At 52.6% G+C, this 19,247-nt stretch overlaps 1 protein-coding gene across 1 annotated transcript in view; it reads left to right on the top strand.

Moving 5' to 3' along the window:
- Positions 1 to 19,247, top strand: part of LOC147709939 (uncharacterized) — a 187,699-nt gene that overhangs the window by 130,900 nt on the left and 37,552 nt on the right. Inside the window, exons 5-6 of the mRNA XM_086928350.1 lie at positions 9,311 to 9,352; positions 10,155 to 10,262. Of these exons, the coding sequence (XP_086784476.1) occupies positions 9,311 to 9,352; positions 10,155 to 10,262 (150 nt within the window). The remainder of the gene's footprint in view (positions 1 to 9,310; positions 9,353 to 10,154; positions 10,263 to 19,247) is intronic.

Raw genomic sequence — 19,247 nt, 5'->3', positions numbered from 1 at the left:
GTCGATGTATACAGGTACCCTATGCCGCTGGCACAGGTCCGCTGGGCTACAGTAGATGTATACAGGTACTCTGTGCCTCCGGCACAGGTCTGCTGGGCTACAGTCGATGTATACAGGTACTCTGTGCCTCCGGCACAGGTCTGCTGGGCTACAGTAGATGTATACAGGTACTCTGTGCCGTCGGCACAGGTCCACTGGGCTACAGTCGATGTATACAGGTACTCTGTGCCTCCGGCACAGGTCCACTGGGCTACAGTCGATGTATACAGGTACCCTATGCCGCTGGCACAGGTCCGCTGGGCTACAGTAGATGTATACAGGTACTCAGTGCCTCCGGCACAGGTCCACTGGGCTACAGTCGATGTATATAGGTACCCTATGCCGCCGGCACAGGTCCACTGGGCTACAGTCGATGTATACAGGTACTCTGTGCCTCCGGCACAGGTCCACTGGGCTACAGTCGATGTATACAGGTACTCTGTGCCTCCGGCACAGGTCCACTGGGCTACAGTCGATGTATACAGGTACTCTGTGCCTCCGGCACAGGTCCACTGGGCTACAGTCGATGTATACAGGTACTCTGTGCCTCCGGAACAGGTCCACTGGGCTACAGTCGATGTATACAGGTACTCTGTGCCTCCGGAACAGGTCCACTGGGCTACAGTCGATGTATACAGGTACTCTGTGCCTCCGGCACAGGTCCGCTGGGCTACAGTCGATGTATACAGGTACTCTGTGCCTCTGGCACAGGTCCGCTGGGCTACAGTCGATGCATACAGGTACTCTGTGTCGTCGGCACAGGTCCACTGGGCTACAGTCGATGTATACAGGTACTCTGTGCCTCCGGCACAGGTCCACTGGGCTACAGTCGATGTATACAGGTACTCTGTGCCTCCGGCACAGGTCCACTGGGCTACAGTCGATGTATGCAGGTACTCTTTGCCTCCGGCACAGGTCCACTGGGCTACAGTCGATGTATACAGGTACTCTGTGCTTCCGGAACAGGTCCACTGGGCTACAGTCGATATATACAGGTACTCTGTGCCTCCGGCACAGGTCCGCTGGGCTACAGTCGATGTATACAGGTACTCTGTGCCTCTGGCACAGGTCCGCTGGGCTACAGTCGATGTATACAGGTACTCTGTGCCTCCGGCACTGGGCTACAGTCGATGTATACAGGTACTCTGTGCCTCCGCCACAGGTCCACTGGGCTACAGTCGATGTATACAGGTACTCTGTGCCTCCGGCACAGGTCCACTGGGCTACAGTCGATGTATACAGGTACTCTGTGCCTCCGGCACAGGTCCACTGGGCTACAGTCGATGTATACAGGTACCCTATGCCGCTGGCACAGGTCCGCTGGGCTACAGTAGATGTATACAGGTACTCTGTGCCTCCGGCACAGGTCTGCTGGGCTACAGTCGATGTATACAGGTACTCTGTGCCTCCGGCACAGGTCTGCTGGGCTACAGTAGATGTATACAGGTACTCTGTGCCGTCGGCACAGGTCCACTGGGCTACAGTCGATGTATACAGGTACTCTGTGCCTCCGGCACAGGTCCACTGGGCTACAGTCGATGTATACAGGTACCCTATGCCGCTGGCACAGGTCCGCTGGGCTACAGTAGATGTATACAGGTACTCAGTGCCTCCGGCACAGGTCCACTGGGCTACAGTCGATGTATATAGGTACCCTATGCCGCCGGCACAGGTCCACTGGGCTACAGTCGATGTATACAGGTACTCTGTGCCTCCGGCACAGGTCCACTGGGCTACAGTCGATGTATACAGGTACTCTGTGCCTCCGGCACAGGTCCACTGGGCTACAGTCGATGTATACAGGTACTCTGTGCCTCCGGCACAGGTCCACTGGGCTACAGTCGATGTATACAGGTACTCTGTGCCTCCGGAACAGGTCCACTGGGCTACAGTCGATGTATACAGGTACTCTGTGCCTCCGGAACAGGTCCACTGGGCTACAGTCGATGTATACAGGTACTCTGTGCCTCCGGCACAGGTCCGCTGGGCTACAGTCGATGTATACAGGTACTCTGTGCCTCTGGCACAGGTCCGCTGGGCTACAGTCGATGTATACAGGTACTCTGTGTCGTCGGCACAGGTCCACTGGGCTACAGTCGATGTATACAGGTACTCTGTGCCTCCGGCACAGGTCCACTGGGCTACGGTAGATGTATACAGGTACCCTATGCCGCCGGCACAGGTCCACTGGGCTACAGTCGATGCATACAGGTACCCTATGCCGCCGGCACAGGTCCACTGGGCTACAGTCGATGTATACAGGTACCCTATGCCGCCGGCACAGGTCCACTGGGCTACAGTCGATGTATACAGGTACTCTGTGCCTCCGGCACAGGTCCACTGGGCTACGGTAGATGTATACAGGTACCCTATGCCGCTGGCATAGGTCCACTGGGCTACAATAGATGTTTTACAGGTACCAATGTCCACAGCGTGGAGCCTTGCAGGATACAGAAGGTGTTACAGGGACCATAAGGATACAGAATAGGTGATGGATACTGCCTGCCACTTACCATGTCAGAGGCACCGGGGCAGTTTTTTCCACTAATGGCATGTGCTCTTCGTCAGAGCACAAGTACTCTGCAGTTTTCCCACATTTATTTTGAGTTTGCAGGTAGTGTGGCACCCACGCGAGTTTTAATTCCTGATCTGATGTCGCCCCCACACACCCCTGCTACTGCCTCGTTTGCCTTATCTTTGGTTGCCTTCGTTTTTACTTCTGCTGTGCCCTAGTTGCCTTATCTTTGTTGCCTTCGTTTTTACTTCAGCTGGGCCCTAGTCTGCCTTATCTTTTACTGCCTTCGCTTTCTACTTCAGCTGTGCCTTCGTTTTTTCCTTCGTTTTCCACAGGGCGACCCAGCCGCCGCTGAGCCGCCCTCTGACCTCCTTTCCCGCCGCTGCCTCCCTGCGGCCCCGCCCCCCTCCTGCCCATTCGCCGGCCCGCTCCCGCCACCCAGCTGCTCCTCCCTCCCGGCTCCTTCTTAAGGGGACCGCTCAGAGGTGCAGGGAGCGACCGCTGAGCCTGTAACCAGGCGAGGTCGCCCCCACACACCCCTGCTACTGCCTCGTTTGCCTTATCTTTGGTTGCCTTCATTTTTACTTCTGCTGTGCCCTAGTTGCCTTATCTTTGTTGCCTTCGTTTTTACTTCAGCTGTGCCCTAGTCTGCCTTATCTTTTACCGCCTTCGCTTTCTACTTCAGCTGTGCCTTCATTTTTTCCTTCGTTTTCCACAGGGCGACCCAGCCGCCGCTGAGCCGCCCTCTGACCTCCTTTCCCGCCGCTGCCTCCCTGCGGCCCCGCACCCCTCCTGCCCATTCGCCGGCCCGCTCCCGCCACCCAGCTGCTCCTCCCTCCCGGCTCCTTCTTAAGGGGACCGCTCAGAGGTGCAGGGAGCGACCTCTGAGCCTGTAACCAGGCGAGGTCGCCCTCACACACCCCTGCTACTGCCTCGTTTGCCTTATCTTTGGTTGCCTTCATTTTTACTTCTGCTGTGCCCTAGTTGCCTTATCTTTGTTGCCTTCGTTTTTACTTCAGCTGTGCCCTAGTCTGCCTTATCTTTTACTGCCTTCGCTTTCTACTTCAGCTGTGCCTTCGTTTTTTCCTTCGTTTTCCACAGGGCAACCCAGCCGCCGCTGAGCCGCCCTCTGAACTCCTTTCTCGCCGCCCCGCTCCCGCCACCCAGCTGCTCCTCCCTCCCGGCTCCTTCTTATGACGCCCATGCATACGCGCAGCGGGTGCGCCGATTGCGCGCCGGAGGCGCGCCAAAGGTAAGCCCGTCCGCGCCTGGACTGCACCCAGCGCCAGGACCCCTGGCCCCCGACGATGCCTGCCCACACGACGGACTTACGACGCCGCCACCCTCATCGCACTCAAACCCGACCGAACAAGAGCCTGCCACTGAGCCAACCCAAGACGCACCTACGGACCCTTCACCTGTCAAGCCTGCAAGTTCAACTGCCTCCGGACCTGCACCACAGCCACCAAGCCAAGAACCAACAACAGCCACCTCAAGTGCATCCTGCTCAACACCTGCTCCATCCACAGACACCCCATCGAACTTTGGAACCTGCTCGACACAACCTCACCAGACGTCTCCTTCCTCACAGAAACCTGGATGAAACCCGACATCGCCATCGCCATCCCAGACAGATACACGATCACCCGGAGAGACCGCGTCAACCAGACTGGAGGAGTCATCGCCATCGTACACAAGAACACCATCCGCATCACGACCGACTCCAACAACACCTTCGCCGCCGCTGAGCACCTCCACTTCCAGATACACACCGACCCAAAGACGACCCTCAGAGGCACCCTCGTCTACAGACCCCCCGGGACCACGTACACAATTCAGCGAAGACATCACGGACTTCATCAGCCCGCACGCCCTCCGCTCCACTGACTACATCCTCCTAGGGGACCTCAACTTCCACCTGGATAACGACAAGGACCGCAACAACGCCGCCCTGCTGGACAACCTCGCCAACCTCGGACTCAAGCAACTGGTGAACACCCCCACCCACTACGCCGGCCACACGCTTGATCCCGTCTTCTCATCCAGCAAGCACATCACCTTCAGCCACTCCACCGGACTTCACTGGACCGACCACAGCTGCGTCCATTTCAGCTTCAGAAGAGCCACGACCCACCACCACCCGCAACAGGTTCCTCACAGGAGCTGGAGCAGGATCACCGCCGAGCAGCTCACCACCTCCCTCAGCCAGAACCCGCCCGCCAGCACAACGGACCCCAACGAAGCAGCACGCAACTTCACGCAGTGGCTGACCGCCTGCGCCGACGACCTCGCGCCACTGAAGAACCCTCCCAGCAGACCCAGAAGCAAGAAAGCCTCCTGGTTCACAGACGTCCAAGAAAAACTGCAGCACCCTCGAGAAAGCCTGGCTCCTCGACCAGACCACAGACAACATGACAACCCTCAAAAACGCCACCCGCAAGAACCACCTGCTTATCCGCACCACCAAGAAGAAATCACTGAAGGAACGACTGGACAACAACGCCCACCACAGCAAGGAACTCTTCAGCATCGTCAAGGAGTTCTCCAACCCCAGCTCCGGCAACAACAACATCACACCTTCACAAGATCTCTGCGACTCTCTCGCCTCGTTCTTCCACCGCAAGATCGCCGACATCCACAACAGCTTCGGCGCACCATCCACGCACCCAACCGTCGAACCAACGCCCCCCACCGCCACCCTCCGCACATGGACCACGGTGACCACCGAAGACACAGCCTGCACAATGAACACCATCCACTCCGGATCTCCAATCGACCCCTGCCCCCACCACGTCTTCAACAAGGCCGACTCCATCATCGCACCCCAACTCCGGGACATCATCAACACCTCCTTCAACACCGCCACCTTCCCGGAGAGCTGGAAGCATGCCGAGCTCAACGCCCTACTGAAGAAACCAACAGCGGACCCTACCGACCTCAAGAACTTCCGCTCCATCTCGCTCCTCCCCTTTCTTGCCAAAGTCATTGAAAAGACCGTCAACAGACAGCTCGCAGCCTTCCTCTAGACGAACGGATCCCTCGACCCCTCGCAGTCCGGTTTCCGAGCCAACCACAGCACCGAGATCGCCCTCATCGCAGCCACCGACGACATCCGAGCCCTGCTCGACAACGGGGAAACAGCGGCCCTCATCCTCCTGGACCTTTCTGCAGCATTCGACACTGTCTGCCACCGCACCTTAGTCCAACGCCTCAGCAACATCGGTATCCAAGAGAAGGCACTGGAGTGGATCATCTCGTTCCTCGCCGAAAGAACACAGAGTCCGCCTCCCCCCCTTTCGATCCGAGGCCACCGAAGTCATCTGCGGCGTTCCGCAAGGATCATCACTCAGCCCCACCCTCTTCAACGTCTACATGAGACCCCTTGCGGCCATCGCAGCCAACACAACCTCAACATCATCTCCTACGCCGACGACACAGACCCCGCCACCGCCAGAACGAGCCTACACGAAGGGATGAAAGACGTAGCCGAGTGGATGAAGAACAGCCGCCTGAAACTGAACTCAGACAAGACGGAAGTCCTCGTCCTGGGACCATCGCCCTCTGCCTGGGACGACTCCTGGTGGCCCCCCGCCCTGGGCACCACTCCCAAGCCAACAGACCACGCACGCAACCTGGGCTTCATCCTGGACTCCTCCCTCTCGATGACCAGACAAGTCAACGCCGTCTCCTCATCATGCTTCAACACCCTACGCATGCTACGCAAGATCTTCCCGAAACCAGGAAGACGGTCACCCAGGCACTCGTCACCAGCCGACTGGACTACGGAAACACCCTCTACGCCGGAACCACAGCCAAGCTACAGAAAAGACTCCAACGCATCCAGAACGCCAACGCCCGACTCATCCTGGACATCCCCCGACGCAGCCACATCTCCGGCCACCTGAGGAACCTACACTGGCTCCCCGTCAGCAAGAGGATCACGTTCAGGCTCCTCACCCACGCACACAAATCTCTCCACGACCTGGGCCCCAAGTACCTCAACGACCGCCTGACCTTCTACACGCCCACCCGCCAGCTACGTTTCACAAGCCTCGCCCTCGCCGCCGTACCACGCATCCGAAGAGCCACCACCGGAGGTAGATCCTTCTCCTACCTCGCGGCCAAGACATGGAACTCCCTCCCCATCCATCTTCGGCTGACCCAGGACCATCTCGCCTTCAGGAGACAACTCAAGACCTGGCTGTTCGAGCAATAGCGGACCCCTTCCCCCAAGCGCCTTGAGACCCTTCCGGGTGAGTAGTGCGCTATACAAATCCTATGATTGATTGATTGATTCTGCTCCCCCCATTTACATTGAAATAGCCACAAACATTGCCACCAACTTGAGGCTTTACTGAGATAACTATATAGTGGACAAACATTAATGTTTGGAAATAGAGTTCCTGCCAATATGTGTCATTTATACATCACCAAGTAAAGTGTTCTGGTTTGTTTTGCTCCTATTTAACTCTTTGTTTGCATCACACTTCTTAATTCCCCCAAAAATGTGCTTTTGTAATTCCTGATATATTTTGAAATTGTTGTAATATTAATTTTCAGGCTATTAATTTAAATGTTGTGTTAGAGAAAAATACCCAACTTCTTCAGACAGCTCACTTGACAAAGACCTTCAACTCTAGTAAAAGAGAAAAAAAACTTCATTTTCCAAGCAGCAATTAATTCAAAGACAAACTGACATCGCAAATGTGTCGAGATAAAAACAAGATTTAAAAGCATCCTTATTGCCCATGGAGTTTCTGAATGAACAGAGCACCTGTTCCTTTGCAGCCTAAGTTTACTCCCAGATGGGGCTATTAGGTGCGATTGGACGAGTAGATTTTTCATGGCCTGACTCCTCTGGTGGTCATGGTGGGTGCTAGAGCACCAACACCTCTACTCTGGTGGTCATGGTGGGCGCTAGAGCACCAAGGGGTCCAATACCTCTACTCTGGTGGTCATGGTGGGCGCTAGAGCACCAAGGGGTCCAATACCTCTACTCTGGTGGTCATGGTGGGTGCTAGAGTACCAATACCTCTCCTCTGGTGGTCATGGTGGGTGCTAGAGTGCCAATACCTCTACTCTGGTGGTCATGGTGGGTGCTAGAGCGCCAATACCTCTACTCTGTTGGTCATGGTGGGTGCTAGAGCACCAAGGGGTCCAATACCTCCACTCTGGTGGTCATGGTGGGTGCTAGAGTGCCAATACCTCTACTCTGGTGGTCATGGTGGGCGCTAGAGTACCAATACCTCTACTCTGGTGGTCGTGGTGGGTGCTAGAGTGCCAATACCTCTCCTCTGGTGGTCATGGTGGGTGCTAGAGTGCCAATACCTCTACTCTGGTGGTCATGGTGGGTGCTAGAGCGCCAATACCTCTACTCTGTTGGTCATGGTGGGTGCTAGAGCACCAAGGGGTCCAATACCTCTACTCTGGTGGTCATGGTGGGTGCTAGAGTGCCAATACCTCTACTCTGGTGGTCATGGTGGGTGCTAGAGTGCCAATACCTCTACTCTGGTGGTCATGGTGGGCGCTAGAGTACCAATACCTCTACTCTGGTGGTCGTGGTGGGTGCTAGAGTGCCAATACCTCTACTCTGGTGGTAATGGTGGGTGCTAGAGTACCAATACCTCTACTCTGGTGGTCATGGTGGGTGCTAGAGTGCCAATACCTCTACTCTGGTGGTCATGGTGGGTGCTAGAGTGCCAATACCTCTACTCTGGTGGTCATGGTGGGTACTAGAGTACCAATACCTCTACTCTGGTGGTCATGGTGGGTGCTAGAGTACCAATACCTCTACTCTGGTGGTCATGGTGGGCGCTAGAGTGCCAATACCTCTACTCTGGTGGTCATAGTGGGTGCTAGAGCACCAATACCTCTACTCTGGTGGTCATGGTGGGTGCTGGAGTGCCAATACCTCTACTCTGGTGGTCATGGTGGGGCACTAGCATCTCCCAGGGCGACTGCCACGTTCAGCAATTTGTAGTCTCCTCTCACTGGTCACATTGTATAGGTTGACATCCCAGAGTCCACAATCCTATTAATTTAGACTCTCCTAGTTGTACCGGCTAAGACGCTGCGACATTATTCATTTTGCGAAAGTTGATTGACAGGGCTTGGTGGATCATTAAGATTCCCCCCACAGGGAAGACCTACACAAAAAAGACTCAAATTGAGCTCCATGTTTTCTGCCCACTGAGTACCCAGGTTTCTGGGACGGTGGCAGGAAGGTGTTGGTGCATGCTGTGATATCTGAGAAGTTTGTCATACAAACATCACAAAAGTGTATCATTTAATATTGCAGGACTTTGTGTATGCAAGGCGATATGTACTTCTCGGGTGGCTGGCCCTCTATGTGCGGTCATTTCCCAACAATGCGATATTCTATTTTTGGGCTCGGTTCCTTTAATGTATACGGATGTATCCTAGCCCGCCTCTGAGTGCCATAAGTTAAAGGCTCCGATGTGGCACACGCATAAGCACTGACAACACTAGTAAATGCGCGATTACATTTTGGTTGCTTCTTTCAATGTTTGCACTGCCCTGAAAATGATACGATTTCACCTTTCTTGGATTAGGTTATGTCGACCGCAGCCTATTTAATGTATTAGTAACATTCTTCTTTCACTGAGAATGCTTTGGCACAAGTTCAGAACAGAGCACCATTTCACTTTATTTTGTACCTGCAATCGGTTTTACGTTAATCTGGTGCGGCTCTTGCGCGACTGATGATTGACTTCTGGATTTATTTCATGTCTTCAGGCCTCCAAGAACTTCTATCTGGAAATGATTGCTGCCCACAAGGTAAATGTTACATATTTCAAAGTATTTCATTTTCAATTTAACTTCACTAAAGGAGTGGACCAATCTGTGTTGTCATAGCATGAAGTAGACAAGGCACCGATTCTCATGCCAGGCTCTACAATCAGTATCGAGTTTAGTTTTTCCGCTCACCCCTCTGTTAGCCTGATCGCTCACTGCTTCTTATTCACCCTGTTTTCTGCCTCTTTTTCACCATGTCCTAACCCTTCCTAGCATACCGCTTACTCCATCCCCTATGCTGAACCTCTCTCCTCACTTGTCTTCCTTTCACCGTGCTCGCTTGCTAACTTCCCCTTATCTAGAGTAACTCTCCTTCACCCCACGCGCTCACACCCTATCTTTCTGCTCCACCTCGCTCTGGAGCTCCCTTAGATCCTGCTTGGCCTCCTTATTTTATCTTTCTCCCGCTACCACTTGCTTGATCGTTTCCATTATCATTCCTAATCGCCTCTGCCGGCTTCTCACTCTTCCCTCTCTTTGCTCCCACCCTCACCCTCCTTCCTCCCACCCATCCATTCCTTGCTCACACCCTTCCTTCCTCCCTTCTCCAACTTGCTCCCTCCCTTCTCCTCCTTACTGCCTCCCTGCCCTCCTTACTACCCCCCTCCTTGCTCCCACCCTCCCCCTCCTTTCTCCCTCCCTTGCCTCTTTGCTATTTCCCTCCCCCCTCTCTTTTTTTCTGGCTGTCCATTTTTTATGTCTAATCATAAGGCCTTGTTCTCTGTGCTTCAATACTTTAAATTACATGTTGTTTATTTTGTTTTGCCTTCTTTGTAACTTGCAGAGCAGCCACAGATTCCTCTGGTCCAGTCACAGAATGTTAAAAACGAGACAGACGCACACCCTCCGGAACAGCGGGGGCGGGCCAGTGGCACAACGAGCCCCAGCACAGGTGGGTCGCTGTGCTAGTATTAGTTTGTATATAAACGTTACATTTTTGTTTTCTGTATTTCATGGAGGAGTGTCTTCAGGAAAACCCTGATGATGTCAAAATTTTTATGTCACAACCTCCACCTGTTATATGACAGCTTAAAAATGTTGTGTGCTGCAACATTATTGGAAGATAGAACCAGTCCTTCAGTCTAATGTTTATTGGTCTGCACTGTTTGTACAACCTCTCCTTTCACTCTTGCTGCTCTAGAACCCACCCAGTAAGCACATTTGCAGATGTGTCTCTGCACATCCTGTGTCTTTACTCTGCATTCGGACAATACCCGCTGATGCATCTCTGCACAACCTGTGTCTTCACTCTGCATTCGGACAATACCCGCTGATGCATCTCTGCACAACCTGTGTCTTTACTCTGCATTCGGACCATCCCTGGAGACGCATCTGTGCACAACCTGTGTCTTCACTCTGCATTCAGACAATCCCCGCTGATGCGTCTCTGCACAACCTGTGTCTTCACTTTGCATTTGGACAATCCCTGCTGATGCGTCTCTGCACAACCTGTGTCTTTACTCTGCATTCAGACAATCCCCACTGATGCATCACTGCACAACCTGTGTCTTTACTCAGCATTCGGACAATCCCTGCTGATGCATCTCTGCACAACCAGTGTCTTCACTCTGCATTCAGACAATCCCCGCTGAAGCGTCTCTGCACAACCTGTGTCTTTATTCTGAATTCGGACAAACCCCGCTGATGCATCTCTGCACAACCTGTGTCTTCACTCTGCATTCGGACAATCCCCGCTGATGCATCTCTGCACAACCTGTGTCTTCACTCTGCATTCGGACAATCCCCGCTGATGCGTTTCTGCACAACCTGTGTCTTCACTCTGCATTCGGAAAATCCCCGCTGATGCATTGCTGCACAACCTGTGTCTTCACTCTGCATTCGGACAATCCCTGCAGACTCATCTCTGCACAACCTGTGTCTTCACTCTGCATTCGGACAATCCCCGCTGATGCATTGCTGCACAACCTGTGTCTTCACTCTGCATTCGTACAATCCCTGCAGACTCATCGCTGCACAACCTGTGTCTTCACTCTGCATTCAGACAATCCTCGCTGATGCATCTCTGCACAACCTGTGTCTTTACTCTGCATTCAGACAATCCTCGCTGATGCATCTCTGCACAACCTGTGTCTTTACTCTGCATTCGGACAATCCCCGCTAAAGCGTCTCTGCACAACCTGTGTCTTTATTCTGCATTCGGACAATCCCCGCTGATGTGTCTCTGCACAACCTGTGTACTCACTCGGCATTCGGACAATCCCCGCTGATGCATCTCTGCACAACCTGTGTCTTCACTCTGCATTCGGACAATCCCCGCTGATACATCGCTGCACAACCTGTGTCTTCACTCTGCATTCAGACAATCCTCGCTGATGCATCTCTGCACAACCTGTGTCTTTACTCTGCATTCGGACAATCCCCGCTAAAGCGTCTCTGCACAACATGTGTCTTTATTCTGCATTCAGACAATCCCCGCTGATGTGTCTCTGCACAACCTGTGTCTTCACTCGGCATTCGGACAATCCCCGCTGATGTGTCTCTGCACAATCTGTGTCTTCACTCGGCATTCGGACAATCCCCGCTGATACATCGCTGCACAACCTGTGTCTTCACTCTGCATTCAGACAATCCTCGCTGATGCATCTCTGCACAACCTGTGTCTTTACTCTGCATTCGGACAATCCCCGCTAAAGCGTCTCTGCACAACCTGTGTCTTTATTCTGCATTCGGACAATCCCCGCTGATGTGTCTCTGCACAACCTGTGTCTTTACTCTGCATTCGGACAATCCCCGCTAAAGCGTCTCTGCACAACCTGTGTCTTTATTCTGCATTCGGACAATCCCCGCTGATGCATCTCTGCACAACCTGTGTCTTCACTTTGCATTCGGACAATCCCTGCAGACGCATCTCTGCACAACCTGTGTCTTCACTCTGCTTTCAGACAATCCCCGCTGATGCATCACTGCACAACCTGTGTCTTAACTCTGCATTCGGACCATCCCTGCAGACGCATCTCTGCACAACCTGCGTCTTCACTCTGCAATCGGACAATCCCGGCTGATGCATCTCTGCACAACCTGTGTCTTCACTCTGCATTCGGACAATCCCAGCTGATGCGTCTCTGCACAACCTGTGTCTCTACTCTGCATTCGGACAATCCCCGCTGATGCATCTCTGCACAACCTGTTTCTTCACTCTGCATTCTGACAATCCCCGCTGATGCATCGCTGCACAACCTGTGTCTTTACTCTGCATTAGGACAATCCCCGCTGATGCGTCTCTGAACAACCTGTGTCTTTACTCTGCATTTGGACAATCCCTGCAGACGCATCTCTGCACAACCTGTGTCTTTACTCCGCATTCGGACAATCCCAGCTGATGCATTTCTGCACAACCTGTGTCTTTACTCTGCATTCGGACCATCCCTGCAGACGCATCTCTGCACAACCTGTGTCTTCACTCTGCATTCGGACAATCCCCGCTGATGCATCACTGCACAACCTGTGTCTTTACTCTGCATTCGGACCATCCCTGCAGACGCATCTGTGCACAACCTGTGTCTTCACTCTGCATTCAGACAATCCCCGCTGATGCGTCTCTGCACAACCTGTGTCTTTACTCTGCATTCGGACAATCCCCGCTGATGCGTCTCTGCACAACCTGTGTCTTCACTTTGCATTCGGACAATCCCAGCAGACGCATCTCTGCACAACCTGTGTCTTCACTCTGCATTCGGACAATCCCCGCTGATGTGTCTCTGCACAACCTGTGTCTTCACTCTGCATTGGGACAATCCCAGCAGACGCATCTCTGCACAACCTGTGTCTTCACTCTGCATTCGGACAATCCCCGCTGATGCATCACTGCACAACCTGTGTCTTCACTCTGCATTCGGACAATCCCCACTGATGCATCACTGCACAACCTGTGTCTTTACTCTGCATTCGGACCATCCCTGCAGACGCGTGTCTGCACAACCTGCGTCTTCACTCTTTATTCGGACAATCCCGGCTGATGCGTCTCTGCACAACCTGTGGCTTCACTCTGCATTCGGACAATCCCCGCTGATGCGTCTCTGCACAACCTGTGTCTTCACTTTGCATTGGGACAATCCCTGCTGATGCGTCTCTGCACAACCTTTGTCTTCACTCTGCATTCGGACAATCCCCACTGATGCATCACTGCACAACCTGTGTCTTTACTCTGCATTCGGACCATCCCTGCAGACGCATCTCTGCACAACCTGCGTCTTCACTCTTTATTCGGACAATCCCGGCTGATGCATCTCTGCACAACCTGTGTCTTCACTCTGCATTCGGGCAATCCCCGCTGATACATCGCTGCACAACCTGTGTCTTTACTCTGCATTCGGACCATCCCTGCAGACGCGTGTCTGCACAACCTGCGTCTTCACTCTTTATTCGGACAATCCCGGCTGATGCGTCTCTGCACAACCTGTGGCTTCACTCTGCATTCGGACAATCCCCGCTGATGCGTCTCTGCACAACCTGTGTCTTCACTTTGCATTGGGACAATCCCTGCTGATGCGTCTCTGCACAACCTTTGTCTTAACTCTGCATTCGGACAATCCCCACTGATGCATCACTGCACAACCTGTGTCTTTACTCTGCATTCGGACCATCCCTGCAGACGCATCTCTGCACAACCTGCGTCTTCACTCTTTATTCGGACAACCCCGGCTGATGCATCGCTGCACAACCTGTGTCTTCACTCTGCATTCGGACAATCCTCTCTGATGCATCTCTGCACAACCTGTGTCTTCCCTCTGCATTCGGACAATCCCTGCAGACTCATCTCTGCACAACCTGTTTCTCCACTCTGCATTCGGACAATCCCAGCTGATGCGTCTCTGCACAACCTGTGTCTTTACTCTGCATTCGGACAATCCCCGCTGATGCATCACTGCACAACCTGTGTCTTTACTCTGCATTCGGACAATCCCCGCTGATGCATCGCTGCACAACCTGTGTCTTCACTCTGCATTCGGACAATCCCCGCTGATGCATCTCTGCACAACCTGTGTCTTCAATCTGCATTCGGACAATCCCCGCTGATGCGTGCGTCTCTGCACAACCTGTGTCTTTACTCTGCATTCGGACAATCCCCGCTGATGCATCGCTGCACAACCTGTGTCTTCACTCTGCATTCGGACAATCCCCGCTGATGCATCTCTGCACAACCTGTATCTTCACTCTGCATTCGAACAATCCCCGCTGATGCGTGCGTCTCTGCACAACCTGTGTCTTTACTCTGCATTCTAACAATCCCCGCTGATGCATCGCTGCACAACCTGTGTCTTCACTCTGCATTCAGACAATCCACGCTGATGCATCGCTGCACAACCTGTGTCTTTACTCTGCATTCGGACAATCCCCGCTGATGCATCGCTGCACAACCTGTGTCTTCACTCTGCATTCGGACAATCCCCGCTGATGCATCTCTGCACAACCTGTTTCTTCACTCTGCATTCGAACAATCCCCGCTGATGCATCTCTGCACAACCTGTTTCTTCACTCTCCATTCGAACAATCCCCGCTGATGCATCGCTGCACAACCTGTGTCTTTACTCTGCATTCGGACAATCCCCGCTGATGCATCTCTGCACAACCTGTGTCTTTATTCTACATTCGGACAATCCCCGCGGACACATCTCTGCATAACCGTGTCTTCACTCTGCATTCTAACAATCCCCGCTGAAGCATCTCTGCACAACCTGTGTCTTTATTCTGCATTCGGACAATCCACGCTGATGCATCGCTGCACAACCTGTGTCTTTACTCTGCATTCGGACAATCCCCGCTGATGCATCGCTGCACAACCTGTGTCTTCACTCTGCATTCGGACAATCCCCGCTGATGCATCTCTGCACAACCTGTTTCTTCGCTTTGCATTCGAACAATCCCCGCTGATGCATCTCTGCACAACCTGTTTCTTCACTCTGCATTCGGACAATCCCCGCTGATGCATCGCTGCACAACCTGTGTCTTTACTCTGCATTCGGACAATCCCCGCTGATGCATCTCTGCACAACCTGTGTCTTTATTCTGCATTCGGACAATCCCCGCGGACGCATCTCTGCATAACCGTGTCTTCACTCTGCATTCTAACAATCCCCGCTGAAGCATCTCTGCACAACCTGTGTCTTTATTCTGCATTCGGACTATCCCCGCTGAAGCATCTCTGCACAACCTGTGTCTTTATTCTGCATTCGGACTATCCCCGTTGATGCATCTCTACACAACCTGTGTCTTTACTCTGCATTCGGACAATCCCCGCTGATGCATTGCTGCACAACCTGTGTCTTCACTCTGCATTCGGGTCATCCCTTCAGATGCATCTCTGCACAACCTGTGTCTTTACTCTGCATTCGGACATTTACCACTGATGCATCTCTGCACAACCTGTGTCTTTACTCTGCATTCGGACAATCCTCGCTCATGCATCTCTGCACAACCTGTGTCTTTACTCTGCATTCGGACAATCCCCGCTGATGCATCTCTGCACAACCTGTGTCTTTACTCGGCATTCGGACAATCCTCGCTGATGCATTGCTGCACAACCTGTGTCTTCACTCTGCATTCGGGTCATCCCTTCAGATGCATCTCTGCACAACCTGTGTCTTTACTCTGCATTCGGACATTTACCACTGATGCATCTCTGCACAACCTGTGTCTTTACTCAGCATTCGGACAATCCCCGCAGACGCATCCCTGCATAACCGTGTCTTCACTCTGCATTCGTACAATCCCCGCTGATGCATCTCTGCACAACCTGTGTCTTTACTCTGCATTCTGACAATCCCCGCTGAAGCGTCTCTGCAGAACCTGTGTCTTTATTCTGCATTCGGACAATCCCAGCTGATGCGTCTCTGCACAACCTGTGTCTTTACTCAGCATTCAGACAATCCCCGCGGATGCATTTCTGCACAACCTGTGTCTTTACTCTGCATTCGGACCATCCCTGCAGACGCATCTCTGCACAACCTGTGTCTTCACTCTGCATTCGGACAATCCCTGCAGACGCATCTCTGCACAACCTGTTTCTTCACTCTGCATTCAGACAATCCCCGCTGATGCATCGCTGCACAACCTGTGTCTTTACTCTGCATTTGGACAATCCCCGCTGAAGCGTCTCTGCACAACCTGTGTCTTTATTCTGCATTTGGACAATCCCTTCAAACGCATCTCTGCACAACCTCTGTCTTTACTCTGCATTTAATCAGTCCCCGCTGATGCATCTCTGCACATCCTGTGTCTTTACTCTGCATTCGGACAATCCCCGCAGACGCGTCTCTGCTCAACCTGTGTCTTTACTCTGCATTTGGACAATCCCCGCAGACGCGTCGCTGCTCAACCTGTGTCTTTACTCTGCATTCAGACAATCCCCGCAGATGCATTTCTGCACAACCTGTGTCTTTACTCAGCATTCGGACAATCCCCGCGGATGCATTTCTGCACAACCTGTGTCTTTACTCGGCATTCGGACCATCCCTGCAGATGCATCTCTGCACAACCTGTGTCTTCACTCTGCATTCGGACAATCCCTGCAGACGCATTTCTGCACAACCTGTGTCTTCACTCTGCATTCGGACAATCCCTGCAGACGCATCTCTGCACAACCTGTTTCTTGACTCTGCATTCGGTAAATCCCCGCTGATGCATCTCTGCCCAACTTGTGTCTTTACTCTGCATTTGGACAATCCCCACAGACGTGTCTCTGCACAACCTGTGTCTTTACTCTGCATTCGGACAATCCCCGCGGATGCATCTCTGCACAACCTGTGTCTTTACTCAGCATTCAGACAATCCCCGCGGATGCATTTCTGCACAACCTGTGTCTTTACTCTGCATTCGGACCATCCCTGCAGACGCATCTCTGCACAACCTGTGTCTTCACTCTGCATTCGGACAATCCCTGCAGACGCATCTCTGCACAACCTGTTTCTTCACTCTGCATTCAGACAATCCCCGCTGATGCATCGCTGCACAACCTGTGTCTTTACTCTGCATTTGGACAATCCCCGCTGAAGCGTCTCTGCACAACCTGTGTCTTTATTCTGCATTTGGACGATCCCTTCAAACGCATCTCTGCACAACCTCTGTCTTTACTCTGCATTTAATCAGTCCCCGCTGATGCATCTCTGCACATCCTGTGTCTTTACTCTGCATTCGGACAATCCCCGCAGACGCGTCTCTGCTCAACCTGTGTCTTTACTCTGCATTTGGACAATCCCCGCAGACGCGTCGCTGCTCAACCTGTGTCTTTACTCTGCATTCAGACAATCCCCGCGGATGCATTTCTGCACAACCTGTGTCTTTACTCAGCATTCGGACAATCCCCGCGGATGCATTTCTGCACAACCTGTGTCTTTACTCGGCATTCGGACCATCCCTGCAGATGCATCTCTGCACAACCTGTGTCTTCACTCTGCATTCGGACAATCCCTGCAGAGCATTTCTGCACAACCTGTGTCTTCACTCTGCATTCGGACAATCCCTGCAGATGCATCTCTGCACAACCTGTTTCTTGACTCTGCATTCGGTAAATCCCTGCAGACGCATCTCTGCACAACCTGTTTCTTGACTCTGCATTCGGTAAATCCCCGCTTATGCATTTCTGCCCAACTTGTGTCTTTACTCTGCATTTGGACAATCCCCACAGACGTGTCTCTGCACAACCTGTGTCTTTACTCTGCATTCGGACAATCCCCGCTGATGCATCGCTGCACAACCTGTGTCTTTACTCTGCATTCGGACAATCCCCGCTGATGCATCGCTGCACAACCTGTGTCTTTACTCTGCATTCGGACAATCCCCGCAGACCCGTCTCTGCTCAACCTGTGTCTTTACTCTGCATTTGGACAATCTCCGCAGACTCGTCTCTGCTCAACCTGTGTCTTTACTCTGCATTCAGACAATCCCCGCAGATGCATTTCTGCACAACCTGTGTCTTTACTCTGCATTCGGACAATCCCTGCAGATGCATTTCTGCACAACCTGTGTCTTCACTCTGCATTCGGACCATCCCTGCAGATGCATCTCTGCACAACCTGTTTCTTGACTCTGCATTCGGAAAATCCCCGCTGATGCATCTCTGCACAACTTGTGTCTTTACTCTGCATTTGGACAATCCCCGCAGACGTGTCTCTGCACAACCTGTGTCTTTACTCTGCATTCGGACAATCCCCACTGATGCATCTCTGCGCAACCCGTGTCTTCACTCTGCGTTCAATCAGTCCCCGCTGATGCATCTCTGCACATCCTGTGTCTGTATTCTGCATTCTAACAATCCCCGCTGAAGCATCTCTGCACAACCTGTGTCTTTATTCTGCATTCGGACTATCCCCGCTGAAGCATCTCTGCACAACCTGTGTCTTTATTCTGCATTCGGACTATCCCCGTTGATGCATCTCTACACAACCTGTGTCTTTACTCTGCATTCGGACAATCCCCGCTGATGCATCTCTGCACAACCTGTGTCTTTACTCTGCATTCAGACAATCCCTGCTGATGCATCTCTGCACAACCTGTGTCTTTACTCTGCATTCGGACAATCCCCACTGATGCATCTCTGCACAGCCTGTGTCTTTACTCTGCATTCGGACAATCCTCGCTCATGCATCTCTGCACAACCTGTGTCTTTACTCTGCATTCGGACAATCCCCGCTGATGCATCTCTGCACAACCTGTGTCTTTACTCGGCATTCGGACAATCCTCGCTGATGCATTGCTGCACAACCTGTGTCTTCACTCTGCATTCGGGTCATCCCTTCAGATGCATCTCTGCACAACCTGTGTCTTTACTCTGCATTCGGACATTTACCACTGATGCATCTCTGCACAACCTGTGTCTTTACTCAGCATTCGGACAATCCCCGCAGACGCATCCCTGCAT

Source organism: Lissotriton vulgaris, chromosome 6 (assembly GCF_964263255.1).
Source record: "Lissotriton vulgaris chromosome 6, aLisVul1.2, whole genome shotgun sequence".
Classification (NCBI taxonomy): domain Eukaryota; kingdom Metazoa; phylum Chordata; class Amphibia; order Caudata; family Salamandridae; genus Lissotriton; species Lissotriton vulgaris.
This window is presented reverse-complemented; position numbering and strand designations above follow the sequence as displayed.